General features: G+C 41.4%; 2 protein-coding genes across 3 annotated transcripts in view; one reads left to right on the top strand and one right to left on the bottom strand.

Annotated features, from left to right (window-relative positions):
* The window catches only part of arntl1a (aryl hydrocarbon receptor nuclear translocator-like 1a), a 48,224-nt gene extending 42,309 nt beyond the window's left edge, over positions 1-5,915 (top strand). For both annotated transcript variants that reach the window (XM_038268595.1, XM_038268596.1), the window contains 7 exons: positions 1,281-1,387; positions 1,478-1,628; positions 1,709-1,788; positions 1,880-1,988; positions 2,602-2,695; positions 4,863-4,956; positions 5,249-5,915. In XM_038268595.1, the coding sequence (XP_038124523.1) occupies positions 1,281-1,387; positions 1,478-1,628; positions 1,709-1,788; positions 1,880-1,988; positions 2,602-2,695; positions 4,863-4,956; positions 5,249-5,406 (793 nt within the window). In that variant the 3' untranslated portion in view covers positions 5,407-5,915. The remainder of the gene's footprint in view (positions 1-1,280; positions 1,388-1,477; positions 1,629-1,708; positions 1,789-1,879; positions 1,989-2,601; positions 2,696-4,862; positions 4,957-5,248) is intronic.
* A 7,425-nt stretch (positions 5,916-13,340) lies between these two features.
* The window catches only part of LOC119772236 (BTB/POZ domain-containing protein 10-like), a 35,869-nt gene continuing 32,885 nt past the window's right edge, over positions 13,341-16,324 (bottom strand). Inside the window, exons 7-8 of the mRNA XM_038268591.1 lie at positions 14,853-14,963; positions 13,341-13,813 (exon numbers count right to left, since the gene is read on the bottom strand). Coding sequence (XP_038124519.1) covers positions 13,341-13,813; positions 14,853-14,963 — 584 coding nt within the window. The remainder of the gene's footprint in view (positions 13,814-14,852; positions 14,964-16,324) is intronic.

Here is a 16,324-nt window from a genome sequence, read left to right on the forward strand (position 1 = left end):
TTCTAGAGGCGCTTAATGACAGACGTATATGAACGAGGCGTGCGATGCAGCGTTTTGATGTGTTTCTAACATGGACTTTGCATGTGAAGCAGAAGCCGTTGATGCTGAAAACGCATTTGCTCTGAAAGGAGTTAAAACGCTGCAGCTCAGGTTATAAAGTCATCAAAATCTGGTTTGGTCTATTCTTTCAAACCAGCTAAAATGAATGATGAAACGAGTAAAAAGTTTCTCCGAAACGTACAGAAAGGCCTGCTGGTCTGACGACTGTGAAGAATAACAGCTGCTGATGACTGCTAACAGACAAACTAGCCGTCTCTCTAACATAAAGCCAAAATCAACATTCCTGTTATGTTTAGTTAAGTTACCTGTCCAGCAGAAAGTCTGGAACCTCCTTGTCTGTTATGATACCTCCTCACCTGCTCCTCATTAATTGTCTCCATCTGGTAAAAGCTAACAGACTCTCATTTTCTCCCGGTTATTCTTTTTTTATTTCCATAACTCCTAAACTTTGATTTTTAAAGGTATAGTGGTGGATTTTCTTTTTCTCAGTGGATCATCTAAATAAGTGGTCCTCCTAATTGTCAATCATTCTGGTGATGTGTTTACGTAAGCCCTTCCTACGTGCTGGTCCCCATTTTCACTTGCAGATGGTTTTTTTAAGTAGAGAGGGCGAGTCTTCTCAAAAATTTCACTAAAATCCTCCCCTATACCTTTAAGTTAAAATAAGTTAAGATAAATACATGATCCACTCAAGAATATCTGTTACATTTAGAGTCGTTGTCCTAATATAATTTTTCTATGGGAGCCCAGAAAGGTCAAACTAAGCATATATTTTTCTTCTAGTATCAGTTTGCAGGTAATGCTCAATGATGTACTGATATAATCAAGGCTTGTGGAGCTGGCTTAGCCCCAACAGGCCTGGTGTGGCCAATCAGGGACGTTAGAGAAGCAGGATGACTTCTGCCAACCTCGCCCCATCTGTCATTTCTCAACACATACGGCGATGATTAAGAGGCGCCGTAGTCCCACCCTGAAGTTAGTCATAAAAGGGGTTACAAAACGGGTTAAAAAGGGGAATAACTGAACTGTTGTGGCTGTTTTTGTACAAACACCCAGTGGTGGATACATACTGCGTTTAGTCTTAATGATCAAATAAGGATGTTCAACAATGTTTTCTTTTGGGGGCAAAAAAAAGCCTTTTAGAGACTTGGAATATTCAGCTTTTTAAAAGTCAAAGTTGATATAAAAAGTTGATAAATCTGCTGGATTTCTGTCTCCAGAGCAACAGCTATCCTCACCTACCTTCCCCAAGAGCTGCTTGGAACCTCCTTCTATGAGTATTTCCACCAGGATGACATCAGCCACCTAGCAGAATGTCACAGACAAGGTATCGCCCAAAGGTTAACTAAAACGATAAAGAAAAATGAAGGAAGGCAGCGGTAGGATGATTGTGTTTTGTTTTGTTTTTTCTTCTTAGTCCTGCAGATGAGAGAAAAGATCAACACCAACTGTTACAAATTCAAAATCAAAGATGGCTCCTTTATAACGTTGAGGAGCAGATGGTTCAGCTTTATGAACCCTTGGACCAAGGAGGTGGAGTACATCGTCTCTACGAACACCGTCGTATCGTGAGTATCTGTACAGGATGAGTGATCAACGTCAGGCTGTAGAAAATGGCTCATTTTTCCATTTGCGTTTTCCTCTCCAGGTGTCACATAATGGAAGGATCAGATTACCCTCAGTCTGCTGCTTCCCCACAGAGTATGGACAGCGTTCTGACCTCAGAGGGTAAATTGATGGAAAAACATTAGAGTGAACCCTCCTCTGTGAGCCCATATGTTACCTCTCTGTATCAATGACGTTTGCTGTGGCTTGGCAGGCGGCGGGAGACGAGCTCTGCAAACTGTCCCTGGCATCCCTGGTGGCACTAGAGCGGGAGCGGGGAAGATCGGCCGCATGATAGCGGAGGAAGTGATGGAGATTCAGAGGTGAGGCAGCAGATCGGCTCTTTGCCTTCTGAGACGGGATAAACCTGAAGTTCCTGTAATGGAAAATCACTGCGGCCCGCTTTGTAGCGCTCGCATCGTTACGTGAGGCCAAGGTGTGATTTAGCGGCTAATAAAGGCCTTCTGTTGGAGCTGGCAGCTGGGGAGGCATCTGTGGAAAATTGTGAGCAGGATTTCACGCAGTCTGAACTGAAACATCCCATTCCACACACACACAAAAAAAACTAACATAAGGTAAAGGAAGAGTCTGCATATGTTCTAGACTGGATGAACTCAGTGAACCCATCTCCAACGATTGGCTCCTCTGGAGAGGTCACTGAAAACATGCACAGAGCCTTCTATTAATTTAAAGCTGAGGAAGTTCTGATCAATGTGATTAAATGTAGCTTATATGTGTGTTTGATGGACTGTCCATATGTGTGCACAAAGGTGAAGATGTACAGATGTTTCTATTGTTCTTCTCAGACCCAAGTGACATTTGATGTGTTTGTCAGATGTGTACTTTAGTCTTTTTCACGTGGACAGAGCTGGGATTAGTGATGCCTGGAGGTGTATTTGATCTCAGGAGCTCTGAACGTGTCCGTCTGTCTTCCAGGATTCGAGGCTCCTCCCCCTCCAGCTGTGGTTCCAGCCCTCTGAACATAACCAGCACCCCTCCACCGGACACCTGCTCACCAGGGGGCAAGAAGGTGAAGCCAAACTGCACAAACAAACATCATTTCTGCCTCGTCTCCACCTTTTTAGCAGTTACCTCAGTCACCCAAATGTTTGTGCTACAGCTGAAACCAAGCACTATTTTGCTGATCTATTGTTTAATTTGAAGGCAAATAGTGCTTAATGTGGTTATTTTATTACAGGGTTAGAAACAGGTAAAACGATATGATGAGGCCTTCTGGATAAGACATATTTACAGACTAAGAAGGTTTTATTTCATATATGCAACATGTAATTATACGTTGTACAGGTTTAACTTAATTACTGACTTTAGTTTGTTTTTTATGCAAACATCATATTTAAAGTATTTTATACAGAACTAAAAGATTTTCAGCTCATAATTATTTATGGGGTCAGAATTCTGCCAAAAGTTCCTACATATAATAAATGCCGATACAAGTCCTTTTATTTAAAACACGCAGATACAAAGTACTCCCCATGTGCATTTTGAATATTTTATGCGCGTAGAATCAATACCATGAAGCTTCCACTATATCACAAGCATTGAAGGTGGAGCCAACCTAAGAAAGCACCTTCCTGTGATTGGCTACTTTTCAGGAAATCCCGCCTCTTGAGACAGTACTGTTTACTTCCTGGTTATGGCTAGTAGTGTTAGCAAAGCATCTTCATGCTGGTCATTTTTCTCAAAAATAAGTAAAAAATCTATTTATTGAGGAAAGTGAGGCTTGAATGAACTTGTTTTATGTTGAAAGCTTGCATTTACATTTCTAATCAGTTTTCAGCGACTGTTAAGCAATGTTTTTTTCTCCGTTCCGTTTTCAGTTGATGACAAGAATGGATGCTGGATATGAAGTCAGGATTTAACTTGTAACTAAAATGGCTATTAGCCTGAAGATGCTTTACTAACGTAACCTTTAGCCGCAACAAGAAAGAAAACAGTGACAGTTTCCCAATATGTGTACTTGTGTGTGTTCCCGTGTGCTAGTGAAACGTCATCAGCCTCAGCCCTAATACTGTTCCAGAGAATGAACAAAGTCCCCGGATGTTGTTCTCGCCCCTCCCTGTTTACCCAGCATGCATCGGAGCAGACTTGTCCATTGTGGAAATTGACAGCTGTCCCAGCATGCACTGCGGCAGCAGCAGCTTTCAATAGATCGCTCCACTGAAAGTTAAAAGTTCTCTTTTCTGTTGCTGTTGTTCAATAAAAGTACGTTTTAAGATCATTTGGGGTGAAAATTTTATACTTATTAAGCATCACTATATGGCCCATTTACTGATTTAATGCATAATTTAAAAAAAATGTTTTGTGTTGAGAGGGCCGTGGCAACCAGCGGACCTCTGAGGCTAACGGCTAACGTTAACCCGTCTGCAGCAGCCCTCTCTGGGCATAGCTGTGTGTGAAGGAACGCTGGCTTTGATGGCCGTTTTTTAATTTATTTTGCAAAATGTTTATTTGTGTTTATCTGACTTTGTTAACTATTACTCCCCCACAAAATGAAATTGACCAATATTTATGCTGCGTGCTCCGGTTCTCTCACAGAGTCCAGACCTTCCTGTGTTCTTCTCAAACACAGACTTGGTGAGGACGCATCCGTGAGAAACTGACAGTCTTTTCTCGAGGTGCGGGATTTCCTGAAAAGCAGCCAATCACATTGCACATTGCAAATCATAAACATTTGAGTTTTTAATATTTTTGTGATCATCTGTATAATAATAAAATCCTGGTAACACTATATTGTACAAATTTTGGTCCTCTTGCAAATGTGAGTTTTTTCACCCGTTTAATAGAAAAAACCTTTTTGTTTTCGTTTTATGGCAAACTTTAAAGCAAAAATAACTAAGAGATTTCATATTTATTGAATAAACGTGTATTTACCTTCAGTCTACATCCAAGTCAGCTTCGCTCCTAAAAAAAAAACTGATTGGATTTTATTGTAGGGGTTCAAAAATGATACAGATAACTTGTTCTGCTCAAGTTATTTCCCTGCAAAACCTTTTTTCCGTCCTATAAACTGAGCCCACTTTACTCGCTGATGTGTCTGTAGCTATTAACCAGCTTCTATCGAACAAAAACCGACAATCAAGTAATCCGTCAACATGGGATTCCGGCTTCGCTCCCAGGAGCCTCCTGTCCTGTTTCTGCTTTAGACTGAGAAAACCTCCTCTGTGCTTCCTTTGCAGATTCAGAACGGTGGGACACCGGAGCTGCCGAGCTCGGGGATCCTTCCTGGACCCGATTCTGTGGGCTACCCGTACTCCAACCAATCCATCATGAGTGAGTCCCGCAAAAAAACACGTTTAAAACAGGCTGGTCACTCCATTAGAATATGGAGAATTACTTCACTGCATTTGGGTCTTATTTCATTAATATTTGTATTATTTCTATTATTAAATTGTACATTTAAGATTTGAATCATACTTTAGATAAATATAAATAATAATTTCATTGTAAATGTATTGTAATGTATCAGACATTTATACATTTAAGGCGCGTTTGGCCCTCCGTATACTTCAGCATTCACATCACACAGATGCATCCTTTTCTTATGAATCCTTTCTTTGTTTAGGTGATAACTCCCACCTGGGCATAGACATTATGGACGAGCCGGGTTCCAGCAGCCCCAGCAACGATGAAGCCGCCATGGCGGTCATCATGTCTCTGTTAGAGGCCGACGCCGGGCTGGGCGGCCCCGTCGACTTCAGTGACCTGCCCTGGCCTTTGTGAGGCATCTGGAAGGGAAGATCTGGAGCCACTGATGGAGAGAGTTTGGTCATCCTGTTTTATTTTTATTTTTTTGTTTTTATTTTTTCCTTGGATCTCAAGTTTTTTTTTTTTTTTTTTTTTGCAATCTGTGCACAACTACACTGAAAAAAATGGCGTCTTGAAAAGAGTATTTTGAGTTTGTAAATACTGAAGATTTTTTTATTCCCAGGAAAGACGTATCCGCTTTAGACTTCCACTCTCCTACTCTTTGATTCATCATTCCTTGTAGGTGGGCCTGGTTCTCATGGAGACAAACTATGTGGTGTTGATAGCTCCTGCACCAAATGACGCTTCATTTTTCCAGTGTCGGTTGCCAGCAGATCGAGCGCCTCGTCACGCCGTGAGCGACGGCCTCTCAGACCGCGGCCTCGGAAGCAAACGTTACAGAAATGTGGTGCTAACATGTACATGTTGCTTCACTGACTCCTGTCCAGCAGTGGCTCTGGGACCCCCCCTCCCCCACCTAGCAAAAACAGGTCAATGACCAACCTCCCTCCCACCAACCAACCCTGGACTTCTGACGGGTTGAAAGACTGAATTCTGTTGTGCAACTTGTGCACCATGCTGCGGACGTCTAAACGCCCTCTGAGGGTTCACGTCCAGGACCCCCCCCCCCCCCCCCCCCCCAACATAAGGACACCGTTTCATCTCAGCCAGCTGGAAGCAAAAATAAACCGTTTTGATGGTTCGCTTTGAAGATTACACAAAGCATTTTTCCTTTTTTTTTAAAGGTGTACTTTAGTTTAAGTCGATATTATCAAAAACATTTAAAAATCTTTTCTGCCAATTTCTCCGATTAAAACCGTAAACGCTTCTCTTTCCATCTGTCCTGCATTCAGTTTGACATAGAAACTGAGAATTCATCCCAAAGCAGCCTGCAGTGCTTCACATGGAGCGAACTCTATATATGTTCAGTAGAGGTCCCATCAGGTCCAGATCGAGGTGGAAATCAGCCCCTTTAATGTTTTTTTTTAAGTCTACAAAGCTCTGCTAAAATGGCAGGTTTGGCGTCACGAACAGAATTTAAAACAAAAATAAAATTTGGACTGGATCAAAAACCGTCGATATAAAACAATTTGAAGGCTGCAGCGTCCTTCTATTGATGAGCTTCTCCTAAAAGCTGCTCTTGGCTTCGGTCGTTTTCACATCATAAACTTTTTTCAATGTTTGGTCGTCATTGAGGGAAAAAAGAACCTTTGAGCATCTTGTAATTAAAGTAAATTCAAATGCAGAGCTGCGTCTCTTTACTGCTCCAACTCCTACCTGTAATCTAGATACCATCCTTTAATGGAGCAAAAGGAAACTAGTTAATTTGGATTAAAAGCTGTTTATTATTATAGCACCATTTACTCCATGTCTGTTAAGGCAGGGTTCATTCAGATCCTGTTTTACTGAATTCAGTCAGATCTTCTTTAAAATCAGTCAATTTCATCCATTCAAGGTGTGGCGCCTCATATTTCAGCTCAGTCAAATTCATCTGATCAACCGGTAAAAGCTCATTTTTTAGGGAAACCCGTCACCTATTGTTTTCAGATTGTAGAAGGGAAGCTCCAAAACAGAACCAGATCTGGGTTCCTTTTACTATTTAATTCTGTTTAGGAAGGAAATGGTTAAGCTGACGATCACAGAGTCGATGACCATATACCCAAAAGGATGAAAGAGAACACATCCAGTTAGTCACAGTCAAAGCTGAGCCCATAGCTATGTCTATGAGAGGAACAGGACTGAATACTGAAAAACAGACCTAACTCTGTTATCAGTAATGGAAGATGTTGATGGCGGCAACCAAACTGATGTTTCTCTCCAGACCAAACAGAATCAGGCCAAAGCTGCTGTGATGAGAAAAACGAGAAAACAAAAGGGTATGGGTGGAACTAAATTACTGCAGAATGGGAGAATAGAAATGTGATGAAAAGGGGTCCCCATGTCCTCCAGCAGTCGAAGGCTATAGCAGCATAACTATAGAGATAACCTGATCCATTCTTACTAGAAGCTTTATCCAAAGGAAAGTTTGAAGCCTAGCCTTAAAGGTAGACAGGGTGTCGGCCTCACAGACTAAAACTCCTACAATGCATTAGAAATAAAATAAAACGGGGGGGAAAAAAAGAAAAGTGATCTTAAACACAAAGTAGCTAATCTGCCTGATTTTCCATGTTGCTCTCAGACTTTAACAGGATTCCTCAATTGGAGGCCCTTCAAGCTGCTGCAGCAAAGAATCCGACTCGCCGGGGTGTTTCATACGTTTGTATTTTCAAATCTCTAAGAGCTCTTCTTCACTGCCTCTACTTTATTTACTCTTAAGAAGCACTTCAGGCTGGTGGAGAGTAAATTCTAATCTGTTGGGATGGATCAAGTAGGACAGGTCCTCAGAACTTCATGATTTATTTTGGCTCACAGCTCATTTATAACTTAACTGCTGAAACAATAATTAGTTTCTGGATATATAAAAAAAAAAGAAACACTAGAATGTTTTAAATTTGATCAAATGATCTCCAGCTAAAAAGCAGATTGTGCTGTGGCTGCACTAAGCTGTTCATTCAAACCAACCTCTGTAGAGGAGGGGGCTGCTGAATGCCAGATCAAGAGCGATGGGGCCTTTTGTTTTGTTTAGAGGAGGTCTGGGCATCTCCATCTTTGCCTGTGTGGAAAGAAACAAGTGGATCCTGCAAATAAATTTAGCTTATTTAGAAAAAACATTGAACAGGAGAAAATGTCCTTTTATTTTGACTCTATTTCAATGTTTTAGTAGAGCACTAAATACACTAAGCATCTGTTTAAACACTCTGGAGGGCAAAGAAGACAACTTCTACTGTAACAGAACAGTGCCTTGAAAACTCCGTCGTACAACTCCAGCTTTTTCTAAATTTCGTTTGCTTCTTGGTACAAACTTAAAAGTATTTAACAGGCATTTTATATAAGAGATCAAAACACAGTAGCCCATGATTCAGAAGTGAGAGAAAAACTAACTGAAGGATTCATTTCAGCCCTGATGAGTCTGTAGTTTGTCTGCTGATGTTTGCTCTACCAGCTTTAAACATCTAAACATTAAAGCTTTTTGAAGCCTCACAGGTTTCCTTCAATTATTTCCCATTTTCTAGCCCGATAATTTCACCAGCTTGATTCTACCTGCTGAAAAAAGGCATTCCCTCAGCATGATGCAGCCACCGCCATATTTCACTGTAGAGAATGTCTTTCAGGGCGATGTTCTACATCTCAGTCTCATTTTGGTCTCATTTGGAAGGAGCAGTATGTTCCACATGTTTACTCTACGCCCTGCATGGCTAATGGGTGAACAGCAGCTCTGGGCTTTCTTTTAAAAAAAGCATTTATTTGGATTTGGATCGCATAGATGACCTGTAGACAGATTCTCCCACCTGTGAATCTCTGCAGCTCCTCCAGAGTGACTTGGCTCTCCTCTGATGGAAGCTCTCCTTGTCCGGCTCATGTTGCTCAAGGCTCAAGGCTTTGCTGTTGCTACGGTTACTTTCCTTTTTCCAAAGTTCAGTGGAACAGTTCAGCGTTATTTTAGGGTGTCAGAGTAAAGGGGTCTGAATAGGAATACATGATTATTAACAGGAAAATGTGAAAACCAGAATTTGACCCCAAATTTCCATAAATATGGAATGAATTTTGATTCATTATTTTGAGCTAAAAGTTTTTTTTTTTTTTTTTTTTAAGAGATTACAAAAAAAATGCAATTTAGAAATAAAAACTATGCATTTTCTCATAGTTTGTTTTAAAATGTTTCTCTTTCAAATGTTTTTTTAATGTTATTTTTTTCATCAGATTTTGTATTTTCAAATTTATGTTTCTTTTCAAGCTAAAAAAATATATATTATTTTTTTGCAGATATGTATTTTTTTTTAAATCTGCAACAAAAAAATATATATATGCAATATAATATATGAAAAATACATTTGAGGAAAAAAGCGAAGTTGCTCTCAAAACCTATTTTTTTATTAAAATGCTTTAATTTTTGGTTCTTTTATTTTTCCAAACTTTAATTTACAAATTAGTTTTTTTTCTTCAAATTTCCCTTTGTTTTTTTTGCTTTCACCAATAATGTAAAAAAATGGCCTCTCTATATTACAATAGAAAACCGTGAAATTAGTAGTAATATAAAAAAAAAAGAATATAAAATATGGCTCGGTTATTTTGCTTCGATCAGGAGTTTGATTGTTTAAAACGGTTTAAAATAAACGGAAATATTAGTTATGAGATTTTAGCTAGTCTGTTTTCCTGATTCATGTTGATACTTTTACTACAAATAAATAAAAATTGATAGTTTAACATTTAAGGAGCATAAATGCAGGAAGTTAAAAACAGCTGCTCTTCTAAATCACCCTGTAGTTTATTTTTCATATTCTTTACCGATAAATTATTGCAACTCTTATCAGGAGAGCAGTTCAGTGCTGAAAAGTTGATTGAGTCACATTAAAAGCAGTGACAGGAAATCAAAGTGACCAAAAGCAACAAAAGTTAAATTAAAACCTTTAAAAGAAAACAATCTTCAGGTGTAATTCTCTAATGCAATCCAATTAATTAATTATAGAATCATTTCACCCTAAAAGTAGCGTTACACCTTTTTAACCTCTGACTAAACATAATCCAGATTCCCAGATGAAAGTGAAGTGTTCTTTCCACACAGGCAGAAAGTTTTGACACCCCTCTGAAACTTTGGCCTTTTTTTATTTTATTTGATCAACTTTTCTTCCTCCTCCAATCAGAGCTCAGCTGGCGAGGTCCGTTTCTGTTCCACTTGTTTCTGATTCAGCGTTTCTACACGACACTACAAAAAAAAAAGTGTTTCCCTTTGTTTATATACCCCCCCCCCCCCCCCCCCCATCTGATGATAATGTATCAAATCTTTAAATATTATCATGTTAAGAGTATACTTTATGCAAATAAATATATGAGTATGATGAGTGTGTTGTATGTATCAGCAGTGAACTATTTTTAAAATAAAAATTGTTTCTGTCATAGCAGGATTGTCATTTTTTTTTTTTACATGTTTTTTGTTTGGTTTGTACCTGATGGCCTCTTTCGGCCAATCGGAGCGCCTGGTTTTATTTTTAAATGACGTTGCCATGCAGCGCAGGAAGATCTGCCTCCTCTAGGAAAACATGGTCTTTCTTCAGCTGAATGGAGGTCAGCAGAAGATGCTGAGAGGTAAACACTAAATAATGATCTAATGGCCTTTTTTCATGCCTCATTTTATGGTTCAGGAAGTTATTTAAAGCCTGAGCGAACACTTTGAACTGATGCATTAAATAATTAAGGGCTCAGTGGAAGCTCTTCATGTATAATTCATTTAAAAATTTCCATTTCTGTGGCTGCTTTGCTCCTCAGTTCTTTAGCATTTCTTTTATCTCTCCCTTATTAAATTCTGACTTTATATTGCTTAAATATTTATGTTCATCAGCAAAATGAGAAGAAAGGCTGTGGTTTAGAGGTTTTTGAATGTCAGCTGCTCATCAGGCCACAAGTACTTTAGAGTTTCATTCTATTTAGTTAGTTTTTTTGTCTTAAGAACTTTTTAACATCATGTTTTAATATGAGATCTTTGGTTCAGGATGCAGTTTGATCCATTTTCAAGTATAAAATTCAAACCTTACCAGGAAATTACTTGAATGAGTCCAAGAATTTGTACCAGAACTTCAAAATGAAATGTTGAGTTTCCGAGCTCCTGCTGTTTGGGGAAAATAAAAAATTCAGGGATTTACCAGAGTAAAGAAATCTATGAATCGGTACCTTTTCCTTAACCTGACAAGAGCCAGATGCATGTCTCGCTCGAGACATGCATCTGGCTGTTGTCAGGTTACCTTTTCCTATCCAATTGTCTAAATGTCCATCTGTTCATCCATCCCTCTATGCATTGTGTTTGCTTATATTCCAGCCCAGCAATCTCTCCACCTTTCCTTTTGTCCTTCATCCATCTACCCTCAGTCATCCGTGCATATTGATCTTTTGACCATTCACCCATTCTTCCAGTAATAAAAAAATATATATATATAAATAAAACATGCAGCCTCTCACGTACAGCTGATGCTGTTCTAGTCGGTCTTCTGCATGATGGGAGACTCATTCAAATTAAAACTAATAATGCCAAAGGGATTAAATGTTGCAGTAACTCATTTTTTTCTTTTAAGCAAATGTAGGTGTTGATAGCTGTAGGCAGAAAGCCACCTCAGCCGTCTCCTTCCGGTGTGGAGGAGCAGCGGCTCTACTTGGAGCCTCTCCACGATGACGGAGCTCTTCACCCTATCTCACAGGATGCCCAGCCTCCATGCAGGGAAAGTTCATTTCGGTCGCTTGTGTCGGGGATCTCGTTTCTGTCACGATGACCATAGGTGTGGGCTGACTATCGATAGACAGATCAGTCTCCCCTCACTCATTAATCAGACCCTAAGATTTTTTACCATGGCAACGCTCCAAGGCAGTTCTGCTCTGCAACCTCCGATCATTGGAAAACAAAATGGAAAATCTCTGACTTGAACTCTCTTTAAAAAAGGAGATATGTAACTGCTGCACCATCATTCTGACGGGGTCTTTGCTGCATCCAGCAGTACTGTAGGGCGCTGTTGGCCGGGGGGGCTGATGCTGTACCACGCAGATGGGAACAAAGAGCTCTGTGTGAATGGAGGCTCCTCTGAGACTGTTCCCAGGAAATCTTCAGCATCTAGAGGGGAAGCACTGCCCTCTGCAGGTGAAAATGAGGAGAGCACTCTAGATGCTTCCCTGCCAAATGTTGAAACATCCCCAGCCGGCTCCTCCGGCTTCCACACCTCCTCCAGCATCGCCGGTCGCTGCTAAAGCTGCCGATGGCATCACTGCTGCAACACCCTCACAGCATCGTCATCATCGTCCTCTTCCTCCCCTGAGCCAGGAGAAGCGAGCGCTTCAGGAGCTGGAGGCAGTAGTAGCAGCTCAACAACTGCATCTTACCTTATCAAGGCTGCACTTTAAAAAATGAAATTGACTATAGAGCTGTTCTAAACGAAAATTGTTTTTGTTTACACTTGTGTATACAAAATAAATCTAAGTCTAAGATATCTGAACTTGAGGCAGAGCTGTCCCCTAACCTGAAAGGGACAGGCCACATTTTCTTGGTAACGCACCAAGGCATCACACTTGGAGCTGATTCTTATCTCGGCAGGGAAGCGGCCCGGTGCCCGCTGCAGGAGGGCAGGAGAGAGAGCCACTGCTCCTCAAACCAAACCCCTCCGGCCCTCGGCTATTCCCAGGATCCTGTCCATAAAGGTTCTGAACAGGACCGATGACAGAGGGCAGCCCTGCTGGAGTTCAATATAAAGCTGGTAATGAGGAACATTCCCTTTTATATATTATAATCCACTCTGAGCTCAGCTACAAAGAAAGATTTCAACAGAAAAGAAACCAGAAACTTGTGAATAGAGTTTATTTAAAAAAACAGTCCATCTTTTCTGACATCTTGTGTGCTCACATCAGTGACGATAAATCCGTAAACGGGGTGAATTCTCTGTGTAAAACTGGTTTTTTATAAAGGCTTTTAAATATATCGGGCTAATATCAAACTATAACGAGGCACTGAAAACAAATCGACCAATCAGTCGGAGTCACACTCGCTCCAATGAAATGTCAAACCGTAATCTGCGCTCTTAACTCTGCGGCTGATTTGGTCGGATAAATAAAACCAACGGCTGCTGATGTGCTTCGAAGCTCTTCTTCGGTTGTGATGTGTCGCAGCAGAAGGCAGACTGGTGGTTTGCCTCAGGAGGAAGAAGAGGAATGGGAGCGTTCACATTGTACAGAGGTGCTTTTATTTTGAAAAGTCAGACTGTGCGCTTGGCAGTCAGGATAGTCTGGTTTTGCTTTCTTTTCTCTCTGTGACGTAGGCGCTGAGTGATGAAAGGAGGTCATGCTGAGGGGGACGGAGTGTCGGGGTCCGGACCGTAGTGGTACGTCGTCTGACAGTGGCTGCTGCTGCCGTGTGGCTGCTGGTGGCTGCGAGGACCCTGGTTCTGGTTCTCCTGCTGGTTTGGGCCGTCGTAGGGCTGCGAAGGCTGAGCTCCTGGGTGGTTATCTGGCGCCGGCCCGATTATCGGCTGGTGGAGTTCGTTAGCACCTGGCAGAGGGGGGAGGGTGTCCAGCTCATCCACCTGTGGATTTGGAGGGTGCATGACCACCAGCTGGTCCTGGGGGATATCGGCTGCAGCTGCGGCCAGGTTGGTGGTGGACTTGGACTTGACGCACTGGAAGTCCACATGGCGGCTCTTTCCTTCCTCCTTCTCCCAGGACATGCGGATGAAGGGGCGTTGGACGTAGTTGTAGATGACCTCTGGGCGACCTCCTGGACGTCGCTTCACCTTCTCCTTATATGTCGGGTAACCTGGGGAGGAATGAAGCAAAGTTAAATCAACTGCAGCTTTTTGATTAATCACAGCAACAGTCCAGAGAAAACGCCGCCATGACTCGTTACGATGCAGATAGATCAGCCAAACCTTTTTGAAGGAGAGAAAATCAATTCTCTTCTTTAAGGTCTTTGCTATCCTGGTTGGTTTATTCTTCTGGATGTTTTCCTGCGAATGTTTCTGTGATCTATGTTATGTTTAAAATGGGATTTCTCAGGGCGTGCTTCGCTGGTTCAGTGGTTAGCGCACACAACACATGTTCAGAGGCCTTAAGGCTGATTTATACTTCCAAACCAGGTCGTCTGTGTGTGTCGCAGTGAACGCAGAGGCGTCCTCGCCCCCAGACACCACTCCAAAATTGTTAGTGACCGCAGACAGGAGGCCTTTGACTGGTCAAATCTCCATCCTTTCTACACTGTGCATTTCCTGTGTGGTTCCTTACCGGCTTGTTTTGTTCGTATGACCGCCATTGCAGAAAACGACTCGTGAAGATGGATCAGCTAGAAGAGCGAGTTGGCTGAGAACGCTGGGACCCTTTTTCAACCTGGATCCCCGCTCTTTTCGCCCTCATGTCCCTCCGTTGTTGCACAAACTTGCCCCCCACTTCCTCGCCGCCTCGGCCGTATCTAGACCCACAGCTAGTTCCTGATTGTCTCTCTTGCGTTGGCGTGGAATAACACGCAGACCACACTTCAATATGTGGCATACATCAAAAATGTCTGAGTCCAGCTCATTGGGACACACTGCTGCAGGAGGATAACCTGTCCTTTAGTCCTCGACGCGGCTGACCCGGGTTCGAATCCGGCCTGTGGTCCTTTGCCACATGTCTCTCCCCCTCTCTCATACCCCCTGTCCTGTCTGCCTACTGGCCAAAAAAAAGCAATTTGTCTTGTTTGGTTCTTTTTATTCTAAGAATTCTAAGAGTTTTTTTTTTGTTTGTTACATTTGTTTAACAAATGTAATATTTAAACAATCAAAGGATTTCAAAATATTTTTCCCTCTTAAAGAGTAAATTACCTTCTATTCCCAGACGGATCTTTTTCAGTCCTCTGTCCTTCAGCACTGATTTAGCGACGTCTCTGTTCTCGATGTATTTGAAGAAGCGATAGAGCTTGGTGCTGTAGATGACTGTTAAAAAATGGAGATAAAAACATTAATCAAGCAGAATTTTGAGATTTGACTGTGATTATCAATGTCAAACACATTAGTGGGGATTGCTGGAAGAGGCTCCGTCTTTGTAAACTATTGTTTTGTGGCTCTATGTCTTTAACAGTGTTACTCATTTTATTTTAGTTTGCAACAAGCCTGGCTAAATGAACAAATGCTACGGAAAATTGAGCTTCCTGTTCCCAAAACCTGCATCTATCTTTTCCCATAGTGTATGACGAATCTGATAGGACTCTAATTCAGTTCAGTTTATTTCCGAATCATCTCATGGTGCTTTCCAGTTCACCAGATCATCCAGTCAGGTTGGTTGAAAGTTTCCTATCTAAAAAAAAACCAGCTGATTGCATCGACTCATTGACTCAAAGGCAATGCCTCACAATAAGCATGCATGTTGCAACAATGGAGAGGAAAAACTTCCTTTTTGTCTGATAAAGAGTACATTTATATACATGCTTAAGCCAGAATGATTTGACATTTTAATATAAAATTCCCTACAACTTTAATCATGTTTCATTAACTGGCAGCTATAGAAATCAGCTTTATAAAGTACATATTAAATAAAAAAAATTTATCTATCTGTTTTCTTTTAAAATTTTGTCAGAAAAAAATGGTAAAACTCACTAAAAGAGATCGAAATCATTAAAACAGCCTTTGATGAAGTGAGTTTGATGTTAAAGGAAGCAGCCGTTCAGAGATAAACATTGTTCTTTCCTTTGGGAAGGACGACGTTGGTCTGCAGATGTGTGACAGTTTTTTTTTTGGACCTGTTCACTTCCTGTTTGGATTAACTGAGTGTGCAGCTGTTCAGAGGATCTCCATCTGAAGTTAAGTTATTTTCTCTGTGATATCTCTGTATCTAAGTAACTCTAACTGACTACTTTAAAACATAGCACCTTCTGCTGCACTTTTCTACTGAGCACTTGTCAGTTTCACACGGTTTTATTTCTGATAGCAAGAAGTAGCTAGCCTAGGCTAGCGCTAGCTTAGCATTGCTATGGCTTCTCTCTCTCCCTCCCTTGACTCTTTTCCAACTCTTCCTTCTTCCTCTCCTCTCTCCTGCTCTCTGTGTCAGATGTTCAGTTATTCCTCTGCCTCCTTTAGTGATAATGGGATGTGTAAAAAGTGTAGTATTTTTGTAGCTTTGGAGGCGAGGGTGTCAGAGTTAGAATCCAGGCTTCAGGCTGTTGAACATCCAGGAGTTAAAGTAGGCCCCCCACGTAGCTGTCCTCCAAAAGTGCCTGAGCAGCCAGGCGATTGGGTAACTGTACGCAGAAAGCGTAGTCGTGGATCTCTGCCCACTGGTCACCACCAACCCGTTCACG

Source organism: Cyprinodon tularosa, unplaced genomic scaffold (genome assembly GCF_016077235.1).
Source record: "Cyprinodon tularosa strain WSP-4 unplaced genomic scaffold, ASM1607723v1 ctg703, whole genome shotgun sequence".
In the NCBI taxonomy this organism is placed as follows: Eukaryota; Metazoa; Chordata; class Actinopteri; order Cyprinodontiformes; family Cyprinodontidae; genus Cyprinodon; species Cyprinodon tularosa.